This window comes from Sarcophilus harrisii, chromosome 4 (genome assembly GCF_902635505.1).
Source record: "Sarcophilus harrisii chromosome 4, mSarHar1.11, whole genome shotgun sequence".
In the NCBI taxonomy this organism is placed as follows: Eukaryota; Metazoa; Chordata; class Mammalia; order Dasyuromorphia; family Dasyuridae; genus Sarcophilus; species Sarcophilus harrisii.
Genome location: NC_045429.1, coordinates 263653083 through 263679453, shown reverse-complemented (window position 1 = coordinate 263679453; position 26371 = coordinate 263653083). Strand labels below are relative to the sequence as shown.

At 35.0% G+C, this 26371-nt stretch overlaps 1 protein-coding gene across 1 annotated transcript in view; it reads left to right on the top strand.

The window, feature by feature from the left end:
- The first annotated feature begins 3808 nt into the window (after positions 1-3808).
- Positions 3809-26371, top strand: part of ADGRF4 (adhesion G protein-coupled receptor F4) — a 38537-nt gene continuing 15974 nt past the window's right edge. The window contains exons 1-7 of the mRNA XM_031964738.1: positions 3809-4036; positions 8797-8900; positions 10065-10112; positions 15698-15806; positions 17638-17692; positions 21893-22044; positions 25357-25620. Of these exons, the coding sequence (XP_031820598.1) occupies positions 15714-15806; positions 17638-17692; positions 21893-22044; positions 25357-25620 (564 nt within the window). The 5' untranslated portion in view covers positions 3809-4036; positions 8797-8900; positions 10065-10112; positions 15698-15713. The remainder of the gene's footprint in view (positions 4037-8796; positions 8901-10064; positions 10113-15697; positions 15807-17637; positions 17693-21892; positions 22045-25356; positions 25621-26371) is intronic.

The window sequence follows — 26371 nt, the reverse complement described above, 5'->3', positions numbered from 1 at the left end:
GTGTCATGTGTCAATAGTTTCCAACATTTTAGAGAGCAATTTAGAATTATGCCCCAAAAGTAATAAATTGCACCTATCCTTTAACTTAGCAATACCACTACTGGGTCTATTTTCAAAGACAATTAGAGAAAAAAGAAAATCACTTGTCTGCTCTAAAATGTTTATAGCAGCTCTCTTTGTGGTGTCAAAGAACTGGAAATTGTGCAGATGCCATCAATTGGAGAATGGCTGAACAAGCTGTTGGATATGATTGTGATGAAATATTATTTTGCTATAAGAAATAATGAGCTCAGTGATTTTAGAAAAACATGATAAGATTTGCATGAAATAATAGTGAAATGAGCAAAACTAAGAGAACATTGTATGCAGTAAGAACAATTATTTCAAGAACAATTTTGAGAGACTAAGTCATTTTGATTATTATAAATGCCCAAATTAACTACAGAGGAAGACACTATCTGCATCCAGAAAAGCGCTGATAAATAAAAGTATGTATAAAATGGTTTTACATATATATGTATATACATATACATAACATGTTTCTGCATATATATATATATATATATATGTATATATATATATACACACATAGTTGTGTCTAATAGTAGTCATCTCTAGGCTGGAGAGGGGAAGGAAGGGGAAAGGAAAAAAATTTACATAACTTTATTATATATTTAAAAGAAATAGTTGTATGCAATAGATTTCCAGTTTCATGTACAATCATTTAAAAAACATACTATATCATAGAAAGATTTGTTTTATTCCATAAATTAAAAAAAAAAGTTATATGAAGGGGAAAAAAAAGACCTAAGGTGAAAGGAAGCCCATCATGAGAACCTATTCCACCTTTAGTGATTGCTATTTGTTAGGAAATTTGTCCTTATTTTGAACTAAAGGTACCTCTTTATAACTTCTACCCCTTTCTCCTGTTCCTGCCCTCTGAAGACCAGTCTGATCCCTCTTTTTTGTGACACCTCAAGTACTTAAAGCACTCATTTCCCCCCAACTCAGTCTTCTCTTCTCCAGACTAGACATTTCTGATTCTTTCAATTTACTTTCATATGGAGGCAAAACAATATCTTTTTTCATCCTGGTCATTTTCCTGTGATAATCTGAAGCTTAGCAGTGTCCTTCCTAAAATATAACACTCATGACTAAACTTAACACTCTGAATTTAACCTAACTGGGTGGAGTGCAATGGAACTATGACTTCTTTTAGTTGGATATTTTGCCACTCATCTCAGCCTTAATTTTTTTCTTGTTCTTGTTCTTCTTTTCTCTTCCTCCTCCTCCCTCCTCCTCCTTCTCCTCCTCCTCCTCCTCTTCCTCCTCCTCTTTCTCCTCTTTTTTCCTCCTTTAGGATTTTATCCTACTACTACATTAGTCTCTCCCCTGCCCTAGGAAATTGGGGTTAAGTGACTTGCCCAGGGCCACACAGCTACGAAGTGTTGTGTCTGAAATAAATTTTAAACTCAGATCCTCCTGACTTCAGGGCTGGTGCTCTATCTACTGCACCACCTAGGTGCCCCTATTACATTAGTTTTTTAAGCTACCACATCCCACTTTTGAATCCTATTAAGCTTTTAAGTCCACTGATAACACTGATTTTTTTTTTTTTAAAGATGAGCTATTTATGAGTAGAATTTTTCTTTTTAAAATTTCCCTTTTAAATTCAACCCATTATTCTGCCTCAAAAAGATATTTTGAATCTTAATGGTCATCTGACATACCAGCTATCATTTCCAGGTCTGGTTCAACTTGCAAATTTGATAAAAATTGCATTCATATATTTATTCTAATCACAGATAAAATGCTAAATTGCACACCTGTCTCATTCACTGTTAGCATAAGTCTTGTTATCTCAACTAGATTGTAATTTCCTTGAGGGAAGCAAGTATATCCAATTTATATTTATATCTCCCACTGCACTTTGAATGTAGGAGGCATTCAATAAATATTTGTTGAAAGACTGGTTTCATCTGAAGTTCTTTGGGGGGGATGGATTGGAGGTTATTTAATGTTAATGTTTTTTCACATTCAAAAATGAACCAGGTTCAAATAACAAATGGAATCGAGTTAACCACAAGTTTTTTTTTTTTTTTTTTGAGCAAACTAATGAAGATAGTCCTTCCATAACAATGAAAAGGTAGTGGGTGACACAATAGAGCTCTATACCTGGAGTCAAAAGACCTAAGTTCAAATCCAATCTCAGATCCTTACTAGCTGTGTGATTCTGGGTGAGTCACTTCTGCTTGTCTCAGTTTTCTCATGATAAAATGGGCATAATAATATCTCCTATGGTGATTATAATTATAAAATAAGTTAATATTTGTGAAGTGCTTTACAAATCTTCAAGTACTATATAAATAACTAGATATTAAGAGGTAAGATCATATTTCAACATGAGAAAGTAAACCTTTGCATATTGATTTAAAATAGGAATTATTTGGAGCAACTAGATGGCACAGTGGATAGAATGCCAACTCTGGGGTCAGGAAGATTCCTGAGGTCAAATCTGACCTCAGACTCTGTGTGACTCTGGGCACATACTCTATTTGCCTCAGTTTCCTCATCTGTCAAATGTGTTTGTGAAGGAAATGGCAAATCATTTCAGTATCTCGAGATTGCCAAGAAACTCCCAAATGAGATCATGAATCAGAAATAACTAACTGAAAAAGGACTAAACAACAGGAATTATTTTTTCTTTTTATCCTCCATCATAATGATGCCTTGTATATATTAATATATTCAATAAATATTCATTAAAATGGAATTATGATGTTCTATTCTTGGGGAAAGGGAGGATAAGGGTCAGGGTGGAAAATAAGTGAACAACATAGGAGACACGTGCTATCTGCCTTGGTAATAGGAAAAGGACTTTATGTGTGATTTCTGTGAACTCCCAGAAAACATGAGGAAATTCCTTTTATCAACATAGGTCAACATATTCTCTCTAATTCATAGCCTTAGAAAGTTGCTTAGAACAATTGAGTTGTTCAGACCTGCTCAGGGTCTCATAGTAAAAACTAGAACTTGAATCCAGATTTTTCTGGTTCCAAAGTCAGCTCTCTATCCACTATAATATGCTTCCTTTCTAATATTCTGATTTAAAAGCTAATTTGACTACTTTTTTGAACTGTCTTGACTTTTTAATTGACTAGAGTAGACGTTTCTTCAATGCAGGTATCATGTCTTCTCTCTCAGAGCAACTAGCAGCACTGAGTACATGACATGGGATTTAGTGAATAATTACTGACTCATAGACTCTTTGATGTGGAAGAAATTCTGTATACATTGTCTACTTCCTCCCCTTTTATTCACTGATGAGGAATAATGAACCTAGACAAATGATTAGTAGGAAAGCCTGGTTTCAAACTATTAGTTCCTACCCATGGTCCCAATGCTATTGTTTCCAGATCTAGAATATTTTTTGTTAAAAGATGAAATTTCTTTAGATGTTGAAGAAGAGACTAAATAAACCAAGATGACTTCATAGAATTTCCAGGCAATTTTCCTCAAGTTCAATGTGAAAACAGGGAAACTTGTAGGATTTCTTTCTTAATCACCATCATCATCAGGTAACATTATTATCAAGCCCTGGAGTTCTAATTTTATTAGACTAGTAGATGGAGTAGATGGTCTCCTATGATCTTTTGAAAGATAAAGTCTATGAATGCAAAGAACAAACAAGTGACTCATTTTACTGGATTCCTTTTCAGAGGAGGATAACCTGTAATTTCTCTTAGGCGTGTTTGATTATCCCATCGTGGTGTGAATCACAGACTTGCCCAAGCCTCTAAACGCTAGGCTGCTTGACAATTCTCAGATTGTCTCTGAACATCAGAAGGTATACACCAAGGCCACTGACACAACCTTTGAAGAATGAAGAGAATGGATCCTAGCTTTCCAAAGTGACATACTGGGGGCAGAGCTCATTCAGACCCCCATGATGGTGGAACAAGATGTTTGGGGAATATTATATTCAGGACTGGCCATATTGCTGGGTGATCTCCTGGCCTGCTAACTTTCTTGGATGGTGAGTACTCAGTTTTTTGCCATTTTTTTCCTTTTGGAAATATGGGTCTCTCTTGAATCTAGTAAAAAATTAGTAAGATATTTGGGATGTTAGAATATCTGGAAAACCCAAGTGTGCAGGCACCCTACCTACTATTACTTCAGAGTCAGAGTGGTACCTTTTCTAAGGCTTTTTTATACTTATTTTTGTTTCAAAAATTTCCCATTTTGGGAGGTTTCCCCCAAACCTCCAATTGCTAGCTTTTTGGAATAAAAATTATAGACATCTTGGCAGGGAGGTAGACGCTCTATCACTGTTCTCCTCCCCCCCCCCCCAATTTCCTTTTAATTGACTCTCTTTGGTCTAGAAGGTGAAGCTAGAATTTTTTCTAGTTCAGAGTCATTTACTCATAGCATCATGGGACCACAGAATCGTGGATTTAGAGTTGGAAGGTACTTCAGAAGAAGGAAAATAGGAAACAAGCATTTATTTTAAAAATGGCAGGCACTTTGCCAAATGCTTTTACAAATATCATCTCATTTGATCTTTTTAACAATCCTAGATGATAGCTGCTATTATTATCTGCATTTTACAGTTGAGGAGAAAGGGCTTTAAGTGACTTGCTCAGGGTCACACAGCCAGTAAGGTCTTTTAGGATAACTTCCTCTTTTTTACATATAAAGAAATTGAGGTCAGGGAGTTTATATGACTTATTCAATGTCACCTAGGGAGTGTGATAGGTGGTATCTGAATGTAAGAATGTGAGAAGACATCTTACTTCAAAGCCAGCATTCCTTCTAAATGCACTCCAGTGTTACTCTGAAAGTTGCAGTGGGATTAATGGACTTGGCTGTCATCTTGATTCAAAAGCAGAAACTATTCCTTCTTTCATCTTTCTCTACATTTCCTATCCCGGTCACAATCATGTGTCATTCAATGGTATCTTTCATTGCTTTGGGTGACTCAGCATCTTTGGAGCCTACCCTCCTTGTCCCAATGCTGAGGACAGAATTGTTCTATTATACCTCCTGTTTCATTAATCTAAGGAAAGGGATTGCAAGGTAACTAGGTGGTACCATGGATAGAATATTGGACCTGAAGTCAGGAAGTCAGGAAGTTCCTGAGTTCAAATCTGGCCTGAGAGTCTTACTGGATATGTGACCCTGCACAAGTCACTTAACTCTGTTTGCCTCAGTTTCCTCATCTGTAAAATGATCTGGAGAAAGAAATAGTGATAGTCCAGTATCTTTGCCAAGAAAACCCCAAATGGCATCACAAAGAGTCAGACACATCTGAAAACAAACTGAACAACAACAGCACCAAAAAGAGATAAAAATAGTGTCTCTGATACTTATAGCCTCTGTGATCTTTGGTGAAACAACTTCCTTGGGACTCAGTTTCCTCATTCCTTAAAATGAAGAGTTTGAATTATATGTTGTTTAAAATCCCTTCCAAGTTTAAATCTATGACCCTATGATTCTCTTTGAGATTTGCTTTAGTGTTCATGATTCCCCAGTAGTGGCAAGTCTTTGTCCTCTGTGGGTGGACTTGGTCTTGGGAAACAGTCCTTCCAATTCAAGTTATGTGAATAAGGTAGTTCAGTGAAATATAAAGAGCCATGTATTTGGAATGAAAGGACTTTGAATCCCAGCTCTGCAACTTAGAATCTTTGTTATCATTTAACTTCTCTGTCTCAGTTTCCCTTTCAGGATAATGAAAGGGTTGGACTAAGCAAGTTTTAAGATCTTGTGAACAATCTTGGATCACTAGTCAATCCAAAAACAAGGACTAAAATATAAAATAATGAGATTAATTTTCTTGTATGGCTCACAAAATGACTCTGAAGGTGATTCCCAAGGAGAAACTCCAGAAAAGTTTTAAGCAATTGGAGTTAATGCATGAACTCTAAAGATTAGAATGAGACCACACTCATTTGGATGTGTAAATTCTGTTGCATTTTAAAAAACATCATAATTCATTCATTTGTGCTTCTATTCTTCCCACTTCCTCCCCCTCTCTATTTGTTTCTTTCTTTCCTTTCCTCCCTCCCTTTTTCCCTCCCTTCTCTCTCTCCCTCTTTTCCTTCCTTCCTTCCTTCCTTCCTTCCTTCCTTCCTTCCTTCCTTCCTTCCTTCCTTCCCTTTCTGTCTTTCTTCTTTCCTCCCTTCCTTTTTTTCTCCAGCATTTTTATGTGGCTAGATTATAATTATACATGAAATAGGTTTAAGAAAGATACAACAAGCTTATGAGTATACACATATACATACACACATACAAATAGGCAATCAAAAAGTACCTTTCTTAATCTTTAAATAACTTTTATGAAAATCCCAGTAGACACTAAACTTCTTCAAAGAGACTGAAATGAATTAATAACTAAAAGCTTAGCATGTACTATAAAAGTAGTGGCCATAAACTCCATCATGGGAGGATACAGAAACCACCGAGGTACAATTTAGTAAGTGTTTGCATGGTTTTTAATAATGGGGAAAAATAAAAACAAAACTAACTTCTGGATCTCCCTCCCTTGAGGGTATTTTATGTGAGACCCAAAAGAGACAGCAAATATCATATTTTAAGATGTGTTATTATCTTGTTTACTATATTATAGCTTCTACTATCACTTTCATTTATTTTGGGGGAAGCATCCCTGAGGGCCACACTTAATTCAGCATGCTCAGACAGGATGACTGAACTGGCTTCAGAATGAATCACACAGTGTAATTTCATTGGATTGGAGACTTAAACAGAAACAAGCATATTATCTTCCTAGATCTTCGGTCCACTGATCTTATTCTAGATTCCAATTAACCCACAAAAAGTAAACTCCAGATACAGGGGGGAAAAAGGCAAGTCCATATCTAAGGAAGAAAGAAAAACAAAATTCATAGGAGAAGACATGCTTGGATATTGTACCTTTGTCTAAGAAAACAATCACTTAGCCCCTCCACCTAAAAATTAGAGAAGTATAGAATAAATGGAGTAGGTGAGTTGGGGAGAGGGAGTTTAATAGTATCTGAACTGTGAGTTCATTGGTGTGAGGATTTCCTAGTATGGAAACTTCTTCTACTGATGTACACTTGCAATTTTTCTTTAACTTATAGTTTTAGAGTTATCTACTGGTATACAGAAGTTGTGACTTTTATTTTTTTTTTTAAAGGCAAAACCAAAAAAACTCAACAAAACTGATTCTATCCATTTTACTTAGGCTAGAAAGTTACAGAGCTATTTCATAGGCCTTAAGATTCCTGACATGGGTGCTTTGACATGCTCAATTTTCAAGTCGTTCACCCTTTCTTAGCCAACCTGGGTTTCTACTCTCTGCTTTCCATCTTTCCCCTTCCTAGTTCCCAGAGACTTATCACTTTCTTGCTAAACTTAGTAAAGACAACAAAATGACAAGATCCATTGAAGTTCAGTATTTCAGAACTCAAGAAATCCACCAATATCAGTCTCCCTGTATCTATCTCTTCCTTGCACCAGGTACAATTACAGAGGCAAGCTACCACATACAACTTAAATGATTTATCTATGAGTGCACAGCTAATATGATTTAAAAGCAAGTCTTAAATCCAAGTCTACCTGACTCCAATATTCCACTCAATTTCTTAGGTGATTATTAACACAGTTTGTAATGCTACCTAGGGTGAACCTAGACCTGTGGCATAAAATTCAAATAATAAGAGATTCCTGCAGGCTGAATATTGGCTTGAAAATCAGAGTTTAACACTATCTATATTGAATTCAATTTTCAATTTTATTTTGTTCAACCAATTATATTTTAATCTGGAACAATTTACTAACCTACCAAAAATGCTCACTAGATCTTCTCACAATTGATTAGGATCACTATAGTGATATTCTTCATTAAGACCATTAGAAGCTGGTGTAGCCCTGTAGCTGGGAGCTGAGCATAGGGAGGCATGTCTACCATATTCTTATATTTTTCTTGTGTTCTGAGCCTGAGGAATCAGGCAAATTCTTGCTCCTGTTCCATTGATATTATAATCATTGCTAGAAGATAGGATTGGAGTGATACTGGAAGTAATAGAAAATAGAAAGAGGAGGCAGTATTGTACAATGGAAAATATTCTCACTAAGAAATCAAGGAATTAGACCTTGAGGCATCAGAAAAGGCTTCATGTTGAGGTAATACTTGAACTGAGCTTTATTGAAATGAATTGGTATATCAGAAATTAGTAAACACAATGGTACTTCAAAGGAATGGGAGACAGCATTGGTAGGGGAGGAAAAAGTCAGGAACAGTGTGGAGCAAATAGCAAGCTCAGGGAAGCTTGGGGAAGGGAGAAGGAGGGACTGAGCAGGAATTTCAGTGGTAGGAATGGAATTTAAAATTCTGCTTCTGAGAAAACCAGTGTAAGTTAAATCACTTAATTTCCCTGGGCCTCAGTTTCCTTCTCTGTAAAAAAAAGAATGAGTGTGTGAGGTCCATTCTAGCTCTAAATCCATGATCCCAATCTTCTAGAAGGAGCCTTCTTCTTTTCCCTCTTTTTGGTCTGTCTCTGCTTGCCCATAATGACTTTATCCCCATGGATCAATCAAATGTTCCTTTCCCTCCCTGTGGGAAGTGGATCATTGTTATTTTAAAGCAGAGTATCTTGCATTTAGTCTGGCTGTCCATAATTACCATGCCCAGACTAGCAATCAGAAAAGAGGAGGGGGCAATACGTGTGTGTGTGTGTGTGTGTATTATGTATGTGTTTAGTGTGGATAGTTAAGAAAAGAGGCTAACATTTGGCACATTTCCCAATTCCTTTGCAGAAAATGTGGTTGGTTCAGTTCCAGCCCTTGGAGAAGCTGCCATTCCAGATGACTGGGTGCTTATGCCCTTGAAGGATACTGTACAGCAGGCTACTGGTAATGAGGTATGTCAGCTCCCATTCATCTTGGCTTCCATTGTGCCAAAGCCTAGTCAGCCAGTTAATTTTTTGTGTCATCACCAGAGGCAAGGTTGTGAAGCTCTTTCTTGGCTGCCCTCCACCCACTTTAAGTATCCTTTTTCTTTCTTTCAGGATATTTTCCACTACTACCAAGAGCTCAGTCCCTCATTTTCCCTTCTCCAAGCTTCCCTGACTTTGCTATTTGCTCCAGACTGTTCTTGATCTTTTCTTCCCTTACCACTTCTGTCTTCTCCCATTCTCCTAGAGCCTTGTGTCATTTATTAATTTCTGATATACGGATTCATTGCTAAAGCAAAACAAACGATCAGTTCAAGCATCACTTCAATTTGAAGTCTTTCCTCATGCCTCAAGGTCTAAGCCATCTTCCTCACTTTACATTTTTTTTTCTATCTACTTTTTGTTACTTATACACAATGCTGTCTTCTCTGACACAACATAAGCTCCTTGAGGACAGGGATTCTATTATTTTTATTTTTGCATCTACATCTCAGTGCAATGCATAGTATATATAAATATGTATATGTGTATATATATATATATATATATATAATAGGTACTTAACAAATGCTTTTTGCTTATTTGTAAACATTTTCATTTTTAATAGATTTCATTGTTTAAGATAAATATCTAAACACTAGAGGATAGATTTTTTTTTTGATAAGGGAGAATTTTTCCTGCACATTATACCTTATCAGTGATTTTATGCTTATTAGTCACAAACTAGAGTTCTGATAATGCTGATTCTATGTGATGACTTCTTCCTAGAGCTAAAAGTAACGTGGAATCACTAGGGTTTTATTCCAAGACTCTGACATTGTAGTAGATCATAAGCTATCCTTTGTACTATTGACCCTATACCACATTATACTATTACCAAAGTTCCCAATTCTTTCTTATGGCCTGGTTTTATCCCCCCTGCAACCTCCCTTCTATATTATTTCTTTACAAATTCTAGTGACTTGGAGGTCATTGAGCATGTATCAGAAGTTGGATCCAGATTCCCTAGATGATCTTCATTTTAAAGCACTATTGCACGTGATTGGGATAGTCTATGTTTTATGCTGCACCCCATTAATGTCTTTTTCCTGGTTGATAAAATTTTAAAATGTGATTCTGCTCATATTTCAGAGTTCAAAAGGCAGATCTCATGAAGACATAGAGTTGCTCTTCTTGGAGGTATGTTGGTCATCTACTTATGTTTTAGACCAATGCTCTTTAATTTGCAGAAGAATTTGGGTGCCTCTCACCATTTCCCCTTAATCTTCCTCCTGGTTTGGTTCATGTTTTGTCTTTCTAATTGTATATACATTGAGTAAGTTTGTAAGTAGTGAAGCAAAAACTCTATAAACTGTCAATTTGGGTGGAACAGTCAAATAATTTCAACCTGATCATTTAATTATTCATTCATGAATTTGTCTATTCAGCCATCTAACTGATAAAACATCGTGAATTAAATGTTTGCTGTTCAAAACCCTATGCCTGCTCCGAAGGAGTTATAAAGATAATTAAGATGATGTTCCTTCTTTAAAGAGTTTATAATCTATTAGGAGGAATATGGCAAATGTACAAACTTTTATTGCTATATGATAACATATGACAAAAATAATCAGTATTAGATCAAGAAATCATCCATCAATAAGCATTTATTAATTACCTACTATATCAGATACTGAGTTAGATATTGGGAATATGCAGAATTTTCTTAATTATACTGATTATTTATTGAACTATCCATAATTCTATTAAATTCCCTCAAGATTACATTCCTAATGTGTGACATGTTGACATTTTAGCATGTAAAGCAGATACACAACCTTAGAGGGCAAGGTTTGATCATCTGGAGGGAAGAATATTTTACAAAAAATGGTGCTTGAACTGAGCTTTGAAAGAAAATAGGCACTGAAGGAAGGAGGTAGAAGTGAGGAAGAAGAGAGTTCCAGGCATGGAGGACTTGTCAGTGTTGAAGCAAGGAGATGGAAATTAGAACATGTGTGAGGAATAGAAGGAAATCAATATAGTTGGACCACAGAATGAATGAGAAGGGGAAAAAAGTGTAATAAACCTAGAAAGGTTAGGAAGGGATTAAATTGTGAAGAATTTTTTAACTGCCTGAGTTGTTTATATTTTATTCTAGAGGCCATTGGAATTTATTTAGTATTGAAAGTGATGTAGTAAAACCTTTGCTTTAGGAAATTCACCTTGTGGACTGTTTGGAGGATGGATTAGAATGAGAAAGACTTGAGTCAGAGAGACCAATGAGGAGGATATTGTAATAGTTCTGAAGAGAGGTGAGGATAGATTGAATCAGGATATATTGCACAAAATATTGTGGAGGTGCAAATATACAAATACCAAGATTTGGTGATTAAGAAGCATTCAGGGTGAAAAAGAGTAAGTAGTTGATGACACTGATGTTGTAACCCTGGGTGACTAAAAGGGTGGTGGTCTTCTCATTAGTAATAGAAGTAGAAGTAGGGAGTCTTTTTGGGGAAAGAGAATGAATATTATTATTATTAATATGTTTTATTATTATTATGAATTAATTATATTTAATTAGTTATATATAATATATAATTAATTATAATTAATATGTTAATATTAATAACATTCACTAGCTAGTTGGTGATGTGGGAGAAAACAAGGCATTGTGATACAATGGAAAGACAATTAGATTTGAAGTCAAAGATTTTGGGTTTGACTCCTGGTCTTCTATTTTCTTAGGCAAGTTACTGTTCTCTGGATCTTAATATTCTAATCTGTAATGCAAAGGAGGTTAAATTAGGAGATCTCTAAGATCCTGTACAACTCTAAATCCTATGATGAGGTATTATAATTTGCAATACAAAGATTGAGCAAGAAAATAAGCAGGATCAAAGAAGAATTTAGAAGAGGGGCAGCATTTCAACGAGTGGAGAATAATTTCAATTAATTAATCATTAATTAATAATGAATAATTAATTAATATTTAATGAAAGATATAACCTATGCATATGCACTGTTTTTATACTATCATATGCTAGATCCTAGAGAAAATTTTTGGAGCAGACCACAGTTTTAGGTGAATAATAATCTACCTTTCATAGTGGAAAGAACAGTGAATTTGGGGTCAGAGTTCACATCTTGGATTTTTTTTTTTTTTTTTTTTTTTTTTTTTTACCAACTACCAATAGGAGATGAACACAAAAATCAACAAGCATTTTTTGAACATTTACTATGTGTCAGGTATGTGCTAAGCTCCATGAATACAAATAAAAGAAGAAAGACAGTGTCTACTCTTAAGAAACTTGCATTCTGAAGCTGAAAAGGCAGGGAGGATGAAATATCAGGGATTATAGTCTGATAAGAAATGAAGAGATGGTTAGCCTGTGCCCCCTCCTCATGAGGGGATTCTGGGAGAAGCTCTCCAATCAGAGGGAAGAGGTCAAAGAGGCTGAGGGTTTTTCCTAGGTATGAATTCTAGGGTTGATGTGATCTCTCATGATGAAGAATAATTTTTCTTCTCTGAATCTCAGTTTCCTTAGTTACAAAAAGAGGAGGTTTGGATTAGTTGATCTCTTAAATTCCCTTCCAGTTCAAAAATCTATAATTTTATGACTTCATACCACTAAAAATGCTGATTATTCATTATTTCTAGGTATTAGTCAGCTAGATTAGATAATGAACACAATGTTCCTTTCAAAACATACATTATCCTATAGCTCTCAGTCAATTCTTATCACACTATGTCATGGACTTATTTTTCATCTTCTCTGTCCTTCCATATACTTTAAGATCACAGGTTGAAAACCTTTATCCATGAGAAGATGAATCTGGAACCTTTTTTCTAAATTTCTGTGAAAATTAGTTCATCATTTCAGCATTTTTATGGATTCCTCTTAGTTTAGATTTGCCTGGCTCAGCCCCTTCTACAATATACATCCCCCCTATCTAATGAAAAGGAATCTTACAGAGGTGGAAAGTCAAAAAAACAAACAAAAAAACTTTAATTAGTTATATATGACAGTTAAAGAGAGCACTGTCCTAATCAGTTCATACTAGTAGTATAGTGTGGTACAGTTTACTCATCAGTAATTACAGTCTACGTAGTATGAACTGCATCCTGGTCTTGTATATGTGGGATCTTTGTCAAGGAATAAGAAAAATAAGAGTGAGACTGGACCAGAAAAGTCTATTCCTATGTCTAAAAGACCAAATAAAGTAAATGGTCAGCTGGTTAGGGCTCTACAATTTAGTCAACAAATATTTTTTCTTAGTAGTAGGGATATTTCTGGAGTTATTGCATTCTATTAGTTCAGATTAGATGTTTAGAGGAAAGGAGGGTGAAATAAGGCACTTGTGTGCCAATAAATATTTAACAAAGGAGATTTATTTTGCCTTAACTCAGCATAAATATACAAGAAAAATAAAGTGGCATTTAATTTGTCTGGAAACCTTGTCTCTACCTGGAAATGCCTCTGGTGAGTATGTCATCGGATATGGTAATTTAGGTGATCTTCGGCCCACTGCAAATCTGAGCGGCTCAAACTCTATGTGGCTGAGAATTTGTATGTCCCTAGATAAACAGGATACTGCATCAGGGAAGATGGGGTCAATGAGGCTCCTTTTTCCTAAAGGGAACTTTGTCCAGAATCTACCCAATATTGGCTAGGGTAGTAATAGGAGGAGGCCAGGGAAAGAAACTTTGTAGATCAGTTATGGTTTGGAGGGTCAGATTTAGGTAAAATCACATCCCAAGAAGTTGGGAATAAAGGGAAGTATTGAATTGGGGAAATCCTGCTCCTATCATTGATACAAAGGAAAAATCCAACTCCTATCACCCCAAAACTACACGGAGAAGTCTATTCAAAGTAATTTGAGACATAAGTGAGCACTAAAGATTGAGGAAATCAGGAAACTGGGAAGTGCATGATTAAGTTTTCATCCCTTGCAGAGAATATGATGATGATATAACCATTGTAGTACAGTAATTGTAATGATGAAAAGGGTTTTTCAAGGATGGTTTCTCAAAAGTACCAGGAGAAATGGGACAATGGTGACTGGGATCAGAATGCTGTCCTTGGAGAATATGATTATTTCTGGACCTTAACTTCTTCATCTCAAAAAGGGATTACTTAAAACCTGTACTGGAGCATTGGGAAAAGGGATCAGGGAGGTCATAACATAACTGGTTTTGAGCTTCTATGAAATCATACATTAACTAAATACCAAAAACAAAAAAAAGTTAGACAATTACATAGCTTTTCTGCTCTGAAAATTCTCCAGAAAGTGACAACGGGGTTGCATTCTTTGGGAATATGCTGCTCATTTTTTGGGTTATTTTTTTTTATCAGTTTTCTGTGAAGTGTAGGGAATTTGGGTGATTCAATCACCTCTCCCTCAACCACTCCTCCCACACTTCTTTTGACTCAATGTATGTCTTCTATTTCCCTGACTTTTAAAAAATGTTGTAGAAAAAAGTAACTTCTCTGAATTCATGTGGTGGATAACTACTGCCAAATATATATTTACCACAGTGCAGAAATTATGAAGGTAAAAAAATTAGGTCTTATTATTATGCTCAAGCATAGGGTTTAGGCCACAGAGAAAATCTGAACAAAAATTAGTATGCTAAAAAGGTTTCTTATAAGAAAAATTTTGTCAGAGTGACAGAGAAAGAATTCATTTACAAATTATAATGTTGTACCTTCTTCTTAGATCATAAAAGTTTAAAAGACAGATCCATAATCCCATATTTATTTCAATGTCATAAAAGTTGAACAAACAGAATCATACATCCTCTAATGAATCAAATCTGGCTAAACAAACTCTATAGGTAAATTAAGTCAGTTTACATATTAAATTGTATTTAGAATATTACAAATATATTAACTGAGGAAGAGGATTTACATGTTGCTCAGGAATAGTGACAGTTGAGATTCTTCCTCTGGATTCTCAACAAGGAATTCTTAAAGCTCTAAGTAAATTTTTACATTCCATGGACAACTTTTTGTCGGGTGAGACTAAAATTAATCAAAGTTTGCAAGAGGAATGGTCCCAAATTCAAATAATAAAAAAAGGACATCATAAATTCCCAGACAAAACTCCCAATAATCTTATATACAGCATTTATCCACCTGTGAAAAAGTTAGTCCTCTAAACATTAAAGGTAAAAAAGGTTAGAAACTTGTCACAGGATGGTTTCTATCTGAATTTCATTGCTCATAAGCTTAGAAGAATGAAGACAATAAATAGCAACAACAGAGAAGCATTAGGATGATGTATGCAGCTATCTCAAACTCATGGGACCACTCCACTGGACATAAAAGATCTGGGCAGTACATGTTGACTTAATTTAATTAATTTAAAAATGTAATATTATATATGTTTTATTTAATTTTTTTGTTTATTTTGTTAAATATTTCCCAGTTCAGGCTGGTGTAATGGATAGGGAGTTACCCTTGAAGTAAAGATAACCTAGGTTAAAGTCTTAGCTCAGATATATATTGGTTATATGAGCCTGAACAAGTAAATTACTTAATGTCTCATTAGCCTAGCAATTCTCTAAATTATAGAGTTGGTACCAGTCTGCCTTGGAAGGAGGAATTTTTTTCCTTTTGGGAATTCTTTATACTAATGAAATTATAGTTCTGGTTAAAAAAGATGGCAGCTCATATTTGTTTAGAGGTATAAGATTTACAAAATAAGCAGCCTGCAAGGCTTTTTGTTTAGGCTAATTAAATGGTATTAATACCATAACTGGATTCATCCTTTCTTCCCTCCAGGTAAAGAGATTTGTGTATGAAAATGGTATCTGCAGGGACCACATTCTGCTGTTTATTATTATTTTTGGTCACAGAATGCTACCACCAGAGATCAAAGCTCCATCCAAAAGTAAGCTTGTGACCAAGAACCATGAAAATTCCTTATTGTTCCAATCCTCCATAAATTCTAAAGCTGGGATGAAGAAATGAATTCATTGCAGGGTTGCAATGAATCTATTGCATGCTTTCATAAAGTTTTCTGGGGATTAGAAATTCATTTTTATTCTAAGCATTATCAGGAAGTAAGCAAGGGGAAGTTGAATTGAGGAGGTTAAAGCAAAAAACAAAAAACAACAACAACAAAAACCCCATCACAGGAACAAGGATCAACATGGCAATAATCAAATGGCAAACTGAATGCTTCAAGCTAAGAAGACCACAGGAAGATACTGTGATGTAATGTACTAGTGGACTAGGTGGGTCAAAGAGATGTAGATTCCAGATATGGTGCTAGTATTTATAAGCCATGTGACATTTGGCAAGTTAATTTACCTCTATAATGAAGCGTAGATCTGACCAACTACTAAAGTCTCTTCAACTTCATTCACCACTTTTCTAAGGAACTGAAGATATTTTTCATGATGTTTTGTAGACAAGATGAGCTTTGTATTGTTCACGGAGAAGCTTATTGGTGATAGTGCTGGGATTGTGCTTTTCCAAGGAGACATAATTTTCACAAAAGTACTACTTGTACTAATTGGACAGTTGGAGAATAAAGATTTCAGCCTATGTGAAGGAACAATTTGTTTGTAAACTGCAATCACATCCATATTTCCTGTAGCTCATTACTCTCTTGAGATTTATTGTTTAGGAATTACTTCCCTCAAAACATCCCTGTGAGGTAGTGCAAGTTTTATTGTATACATTTTATAGTGCGGAAGCTGAGACTCTGACATGTGAATTTATGCAAATAATTGTCTAAAGTCCCATGGCTAGGAATGAGAGCTTCTGATTCTTAATTCAGAGTTATTTCCATTAAGGAGGTAGTATGGTACCATGGAATGGGCATGTCTTCTGGACTGGTGGTATCGTCAACAGTGATAGGGAACATCTAGGTTCAAAATTCCTCTCTGATGACCTCAAGTAAATAATTTACCTTCTCTGGGGCTCACATTTTCTTATCTGTGAAATGAAAGGTTTGGACTAGGTATCTTCTGAGGTCTCTCCCAGCTCCAACTTTTATTATTCCAGTGTTATTGACCATTTTGACTTCAGAAATGAGGGGCTCAAGCCAGATGCCTTCTGAAGTCCCTTTCTGCTTTAGATCTTAGTTTTTTTTTTGCCTGAATCTTTTTTAAAATAGTATTTTTTCCAATTAAATGTAAAGGGAATTTTTGATATTCATTTTAATAAGATTTATATCCCAAATTTTCTTCCTTTCTCCCTCCTCTCTCCCCTCCCTTAGACTATAAACAATTTGATATAGGTTATATATGTGTATTATATAAAACATGTTTCCATATTACTCATGTTTACCTCACTATTACTGATCTTCCTAACCTCAGCTTTACTATCAATAAAATGAGAGAATTATATGCAATGCCTTCTGAGGTCCCTTCTACCTCTAACTTTATTATTCTATTATTATTGATCTCCCCATTTTCAGTTCCCTCATTTGTAAAATGAGAGAAGTTGGCCTAGGTGCCCCCCCAAAATCATTCTGGCTCTTATCTATTATACTTATTGACTTTGTTGTCCTCAGTTTCCCCACCTGTAAAATAAAAGAAATGAGCTAGATGGCTCTTGAGGTCCCTTCTAGTGTTAGACCTATCATCCTATAATCCAAAGATATGGTGTCTACCAAGAAGCCCTGTGGAAGAAGTGTACTAAATGGTCTCACCTCAGGGATAAATAAGCATAAAACATAATAAAAAACACATTTGGGAATTTGTGTTTTTCAGGTTGGTGACAAAATTCAAGGTCTGAATGAAAAATCAAAGACCAGTGGCTTCCCAGGTAGGTAGTGGGTGAACATTCTTTACTATTCCAGAAATCAAGAAGGATGTGTAAAAGCAAAGCAGGTCCCTTCCACTTTTAATTTGGGGAACAAAGCTTTTAGAACAAATTGAGAGTATTTCCCCTGAATCTATTAGTAAAATATTTATTCTTAGCATTGTGCCTTCTTTTGCAGAGTAGTGAGTGAAATAAGTGAAGTCATGTTGAATGGAAAGAGAACACAGTTTGGGGTTAGAGGAGTTGGATTTAAATTATGGCTCTATTAATTTTTACCCATATAACCCTGATCAAAATTCACTTGAACTTATCTGAGCTTCAGTTCTTTCACCTATAAAATGAACATAATAATGTTTGTGCTACGTACCTTGAAGGTTTATCATGAACCTGCAAGGGGCCTAATAAAATAGTGTATAGCATCTAGTTAGACCTAGAAGAGACTTCAGAAATAATTTTATAGATAAGGCCCAGGGGTAGTTGAGTAACTTGTCTGAGGTCCCATTGATAGTGTCACCATGGAGACTTGAACTTTCATCCTTTGCTTCAAACTTCTTTTTCTTTTTCAAAGTACTATGAAAGTACTTTGTAAACCTTAGTTATGTGAATGTATGTGGTAGCTATTGCTGTTACTGTTACCATCACAATTTAAAATTAGATTTCTATTTTAGAGAATTTGGCAAATGATTATTACCAATTATAGCTAACGTTTATGTAGCCCCTTGTTTTTAAAAATGACGTTATATCATGGGATTCTTACAACTTTGTGAGATATGCACAAAGTGCCTTTTGAAAATTATTATCCTCAAATTTACAGATGATAAAACTTAATCACAGAGTGGTGAAGGCTAGCATTATTAAACTAGTAAATGTCTAAGTCAGGAATTGAACACTGGTCTTATTAAGTCCAAGTCCAGTACTGTTTCCATTGTACCATTCAACCTAATAATTAGTAATTTATATTAGTTATTATTTAGTTAATATTTAACTAGCTATTATTTAATTTTGTAAAGTTAAATTGCATCCATATTTTGTATCTGTATATATACTTTATAAAATTTGAATTGTAGTTTATAAAACAAAAATGTTTATAGTATATATGATATAATTTATAATTACAATGTATACATATGTACATATATATGTACATACACATGTACATGTGAATATATGTTTGTATATGTAGATAGTTGGAGGGATAGATGGATAGATAGATAAATAAATAGATGATGGACACACACTAACACACACATACACAGAGAGATCATTATTAACCAGAAGAAAGATTAATGGATTGACTGAAGGATTTGTCTTTGGATTTGTACTGTTCCACATTTTTTATGTATGACTTGGAAGAAGATACAGATACCGTAATTTTCAGATTTTTTTGACAGAGCCTAGAATCAGAATTAGTATTGTGGATATTAAAGTAAAAATCTGAAAAATCAAGTCAAGAAGTATTTATTAAGTGGTTATTAAGAGCCTGTTATTGTGCTAAGCACTAGATAGAAATACAAAAGAAAACCATCCCTATTTGCTGGGAGCTCATAGTCCAATGGAAGAGATAACATGCAAATGATTGTTTATAAAAAAAAAAGCATGTTTGTGAATAAGAAGAAGTATTCTAAAAGAGAAGAAACAAAATTAAGGATTAGAAAAGGTTTCTTGAAGAAAACAGGATTTTAAACTGAGACTTGAAGGAAGCTAGGTGGCCTAGAGTATCAGTTCAGGAATCAGGAAGTTTCATCTTCCTGAGCTCAAAGTTGGCCTCAACACTTACCTAGCTATGTGACCCTGGGCAAATCACTTAACTCTGTTTGCCTCAGTGTTCTTATATGTAAAATCAGCTGGAGAAGGAAATGGCAAATCACTGCACTATCTTTGCCAAGAAAACCTCAAATGGAGTCACAGAATGTTGGATATGACAAATAAAAGACTGAACTGAACTGAACTGAACTGAAGAAAGTGAGAATGTAGAGATAAAGGAGAAAATTACCAGCAAGAGAGACATCCAATAAAAATGCATAAAGTCAGAAGATATAGTGTCATTTGCAAGGAGCAGCAAGATCACTAGAATCACCAGATCAAGAATATGCTGAAGGCAGTATAAGGTATAAGAAGATTGGAAAGTTAGAAAGGAGTCAGGTTATAAATAGCTTTAAAAGCCAAACAGGATTTTATATTTGATATTAGCGGTAACAGGGAGTCATTGGAGTCTCCTGAGAGGGGACATGTGTAAGGTTTTGACATGATCTGATCTGTGCTTTAGGAAGATCCCTTTGACAATTGAATGGAAAGAATGGGATGAAATAATCAAAAATGATTGCATAGTCCAGGTGTGAGATGATGAGGGCCAGTACCAAAGTGGTGTAAGTATCAGAAGAAAGAGAGCAACATATAGAAAAGATGTGAAGGTGGAAACAATAGAACTTGGCAGCAGATTGGATTGGGAGGAGAGGGGATGAGTTAAAGTTAGGATATAAGGATGACATCCAGGTTGTGAGCCTGAGTAAGTAGGAGGATGGTGGTATCCTCAACAGTGATAGGGAAGGTAAGAAGAAGAGAGGATTATAGGGAAAAGAAAGATGTTAGCAATCTAGAAATAGGCTGGATCTAAGAGCAAGAAAGCCTTTAAAGATAAATATAAGATCCCATACTTCCATTTAAAGAACTATCTGCACTTATATTGAATCAGGGGAAAGGAAAATGTGTCTAGGAAATAATGTAAAAAAATATCTAGGGCTTTTAGTGATCTGCAAGGTTAGTATTCATTAAGAATGTAACATACAGTAGCAAAACACCTCAATAATATTAATTATGTTAATAAATTCACAATGACCAGGACTAATGTTGCATGCCTTGCTTGCAACACATCTGCCACATTTTAGAACTGTTGTTGATAAGTTAGATTATATCCAGGGGAGGGTTACTTAGACTATGAGAGCATTAAAGGCTGTATCATATTTGGATCAGCTGATGGAATTGGGAATTTAGCCTGGAGAAAAGAAAACTTGGTAGGAAAATCATCACTATCTTCAAGCATTTGAAGGGCTTCCAGATAAGACTTGTTCCAAATTAGATTTGTTCTATTTCCCAAGATTGTTCTGAAGTAAAGTAGTTTGCAAAATAATGTTATTATTTTGTTATAACAGCCATAGAGGTTTGCAAATTACACAGACAAGTTTCAACTAGGTCAAAGGAAAACTTTTCTGACAATCAGAGCTGTCTGGAAATAGAATAATTGGGTCAGGTAGGTGGTGCAATGGATAGCGTGTTGGGTGTAGAGTTAGGAAGAGCCGAGTTTAAATTTGAGCTTGGACACTTCCCTGGGCAGCTCATTTAACCTCTGTTTGCCTCAGTTTCCTCATTTATAAGATAGGAATAATAGTAGCACCTATTTCTCAGGATTGTTTTAAGGATCAAAATAGAAAATAATTGCAAAATACTTAGTACAGTACCTATCTCATAAATGTTAGCTATTATGATTATTATAATTCATAGAGTAGTGAGTTCCCTCTCCTTGGAGGTTTTCAGGTATAAGCTGAACAACTAACTGTTCTGGACATTGTATAAAGGATTCCTGTATAATCTCTGAGGTCTCTTCAAACTATGAGATGAGAAAGAACAACTGCTACAATGACAGAAATACCGAAAAGACATTGTTTTCTTTTTCTTGCTTCTGCATGTCTTCAGCAACTCCTAAGCCCACCTAGTTAGTTGGTTGGCAGAAAGGAAAATGTTTACACTAGTACAATTTAGCCTTGTAATTAGAAAAATAAAATGCAAAGTAAGGAATCCAATGCCTTATTTAGTTGGAGAAGTTTCATAAGAAAAAAAGTTCTAGACTTGGAGTTAGAAAAATCTATGTTCAAATTTCACCTCTGATCTTTCTAGCCATGTACCTATGGACATCCCAACTTCTCTGAGCATTAGTTTTCACATCTGTAATCTGGGGATAATAATACCTGTTAACACCTACTTGAAAGGGTGGGTTGTTAGGTTCAAGTGAGGTAATGTACATGGTAAAAGACTGGGACTTTTGGAAAGCTATATAAGTGAGGGCTATTATAAGATAGCTTTCTCCTACAGCTGAAGTTGTACAGGGATTATCTGACTGGTATCTTACAGTGCCTTGGAGATCAGGTGAAAATAGCTACCTGCCTGGTCCATGATAATGCTGGTTGGGTTTCACTTCTTTCTCCTCAGGGCAATGTCAAGGCAACTGTATGAATGGCTCCCACTGCAAACAGTTCTGTGAGAATCCCTTCCATGGAGAAATAGGATTCACATGTAATAACAAAAGGTGGCAAAAATCCAATGAAACATGCACGAGTCTAACTGTCCAAACACTTTTTCAGGTGATGGTACATTTGTTACATTATTGGGTATGGGTGAATGCAAAGGTATTGCTAAGAGGTTGGTGGGAGGAAGCTGACCTTACCAATCTGGGGGGATAATGGTTTTTGTGAAGCATAGATAAGCTTTGATAAATATTTCTATCTATAGAGATATTTCAGATGGTCTCAGTCTAGTACTCCATTGGAAGGCTACCTGACCTGTTATGTCCACAATGTATATAGTATGTCCAATATAGCCCTGGACCTTTTGTCAGAATGTCCTGAATTTGAATCCTTCCTCAGGTACTTATTAGCTATGGGACTCTGGGCAATTCATTTGACTTCTCTCATGCTCTGCTTTCTTATCTGTAAAATGTGAATATTAATGGTACCTACTTTTAATAGTTGGAAAGAACTAGTGACTACCAAATGACAAAACATATGTAAAGTATTTTGGAAATCTTAAAACCCTAATTATATGTTAGTTACAATTATTATTTAGGAAAAATCTTGACATAAAGTTTGTTATATAACAATCCTTTCATGCCTATCCCACAGCTATCCCTAAATGTCCAAATTCTTCTTTCTTTCCTTCTTGAGCAGGCCTCTTCTTCATTCTTTAGCCACTAAATTAGATTTCTTGCCATCAAAATTTGCTTAAATTTCTTGCTGTCAAAATTTGCTTTCAAAAAAGAATCTGAAAATGGAGAAGTATATAGACTTGTTTTTTTTTTTCCTGGAACAGCGAGGTGTCTCAGTGGATAGAGTTCTGGGCCTGTATTCAGGAAGATTCATCTTCCCAAGTTCAAGTTTGGCTGTAGACACTTTCTAGCTGTGTGACTCTGGGCAAGTCATTTCACATTGCTTGCCTCAGTTTCCTTATTTGAAAATGAGCTGGAGAAAGAAATGGCAAACCCACTTTAGTATTTTTGCCAAGAAAGAGTCAGATAATGACTGAAAAATGACATGCATATAAACACACATATGCATACATGCATGCACATAAGATCACAATACATACCTATAAGCACATATATGCACCTATGTATACATGTGTGCATGTATGTGATATGTGTGTATATACATCTGTATATATGAATTGTTTGGAGTCATACAACTTACATCATATTTATATATAATGTATATATTACATTAAATGCATAGGTAGATGGATGGATGATTGATCAAAGTCTTCAACTAAAAAAAGAAACCTCTTTATTTGGGGTATCAGTTGGGTGGGGGACAGGGTGGAACTTTGGGCCAGGAATAGTTTTTAAAAAGAAGATAAAATATTACATCTAGTGTGTGTGTATGTGTGTGTATAAATATATATATGTATGTATTTTACACACACAAAGCAAACTATATTCAGGATAAATAGGAAACATTTAACAGACAAAAGGCAAAGGAATTGAGAAACATACTTTTGTGACTTCTCCAAATGATCTCAGAGACCTCACTGAGCTGAAGTGTCCAAGGAACTGTGGTGAGATGATTCTTTTCTAAATAATTTTTCTTTGTTGTTTTCTGAACTTAACAAACACAGTCACAACTATTTCCATAGGCAAAGAAAATAAAAAAAGATTGTATATGGAATCATTATTGTTTTTTTAGCTTGTTTTTTTAAAGTATATAATAACTTCAACATATTGGTTCCAAAGCTATCCTCAATTGTATCTTCTCAATCTCTGTGCATATAAGAAAAATTTTTCAGTGACTTTTCTTTTCCCCTCCTTTTTTGGGGCTATCACTAATTCCAATTCTTAAAAAAAAACACTTTCCTTGTAATAAATAAACCTAGTTGAACAAATTAAAAGGGGTTTCAAAACCCTTATAGTACCATGTTAAACAACTCAGGAGCAAAACTTAAAATGGCTGGTGGAGTTGAAGGAACTCATGACCTTTAAATGCTACTTTTTTTTTCCAGCTACCAAAAGCATTGTAATCCCTATGAACAATATTGTGTATGTTATTATTTTGATACTGCTTTCTTTGCTTTGCCTCTTCTTTTATATCTTCCTATATTTCTTTTTGTTTTTAATATTTGTCTTTCCTTAGGGAACAATAGTATTTCATATGCTAATATCTGTTTAGTTAATTTTGAATATTTGGGCAGGTAGACTATGTATAGTTTTTTTGCTCTTACAAATAAAATAGTCTTTTGTTTCTATGAATATTTTTGCACAGAGAAGTCTCTTTCCCCATTCTTCCCTTTAATAACATCCTTTGGATATAGTTTTAGTGTGGGGATCATTAGGATGAAAGGGTTGTTTCATCTGTTTTATAACGCACATTATACATTGCCAGATAGCTTGACAAGAATACTGAATCAATTAACATATTTTTATGCTTTCTTTGAGCGTGGAACAAGAGACTAGATACCTCAGAGGGATGCAGAAAGTAAGATCTATTTTATATCTTTATAGTCAGGTATCACCAGTCAGCCCATTTCTTCCACTCCCCCCAGACTCTGCATATTCTGTTGAAGCACTGAGTCTCCCTACTTCATTTTCTGATACTACAGCAAGGATAGCTGCTGGATATGAATATGTCCAATCATAAGGTATAAGGCATAAAGAATTTTAAAAAGTCTTTGACACTATTAATATTCATGAGTGAATGGGGAAACAATAGACATTTTTAAAAATCTGATGTCAGAGAGTCATTACCACAGAACTGACCACAGGATGATGATTTATTTTGGTTACAAGAACCTCTGAAACAATATGGCGTGGTGATGGCTGTTGATGGAGGGAGCACCCACATGAAATCATGTATCTAGGAAGTATTGAAGTGAGATATCAAGTTAATGAGTGAATAAGCTTTTATTAAATTATGATTATGTGACAGGCCCTGTACTCAGAAAGACCAAATGAACAAACAACACCAGACCTGGCTATAAGAAACTTACAGTCTAAAGGGAGAAAAAACACACAATTATGTACAAACAAGATATATATTCAGGATGGATTGGAGATAATTTTAAAGAGAAGGTGAACCAGATTAAATTTCCAATTTTTTTGGAAGTTATTACACCCAATAATTATGTTTTCAATTTTATCTTTCTTTCCCTCTCCTAAAATATGAATACAAAATAATGATATGAAACCATTGTATTAATTAATTTCATTTTAAGAATTGTTCAGAACCTTTTAGGTGATCACAGAGATATTGCCTAATCTCAGTCTGATTTTGTGTCCCAGCAAAAATGTGATTTTTTAGGGGTGTCTAATAATGGCAATCAAATACCAATAAGAGAACCTTAGATTTTAGTAAAGCCTCTTTTCTACAGAATGCAATGACTGTTTCTGTGGGCTTTTTTTTTTTTTATAGGAGACTAATGGAATTTCAATATATGAACCAAGCTTAAGTGGTAGTTCACGGTTTTCTTCAGATGTATTATTAAGTCCATCTAATGAAGAGTTCATTGAGTCAGCAGTTGAAGGCATCCAGAAGAAGTGTCCAGATGATTATGCTTGTATAATCAATAGTGTGAGATCTTCAGAAGTTACATCTGGAAATATTGCCTTCATAGTTGAATTGCTGAAAAACATATCCACACAATTATCTTCAAACATCAACCGGAGGAAGATGCAGGTATAATTTTTCTTTGTAGTAAAATATTATCAACTATATTTTTTAGAAGAGCACATAGTAAGTAGTGTATTGGAGAGAGTGCAGGGCCTGAAGTCAGGAAGACTCATTTTCCTGAGTTCAAATCTGGCTTTAGACACTTACAGAGCAAGTTATCTGTAAAATGAGATGGAAAAAAACATGGCTTATCAGTCCAGTGTCTTTTCCAAAAATTCATCAAAACAAACCCAGATTGGGTCATGAAAAGTAGGAAGAGCTGAAAAAACTGAACAACAACAACAAAAATTGGTTGGCTTTTAATAGCCTCTTATCCTTCTCCTTTTTGCACCTAGACTCAAACTTGCTCTCTGCCCCCAGGGATCTATCTTATATTCCAGCATTCCATTAGGTCTCGGTGTCTCAGTCTTCTGTGATATTTGGAAAGAAATCCCTAATAAGGTATGCATTGATAACAGTTTGTTATAACTTCTCCCAATCAAATTTATATTTTAATAGGGAATTCTTAGACCAAAAGGTCTTTTAGACCAGTGATTAAAAAAGAAATCACTCCCCAACAGAATTTGGCTACTTGAAAGGATTCTCTCAATTCTCTAGGGCATCCATAATTTCATGAAGTTGGCATTCCCTCCAATGGAACAGACCACAACTCATACTTTGGATATTTGGGATTTTCTTCCTCTGTTGCCATAGGGAATGCTAAAAATCACTGATAGGGTTTAGAAGGGAGATATGCCATAGTTTTGTTTTTAAATAT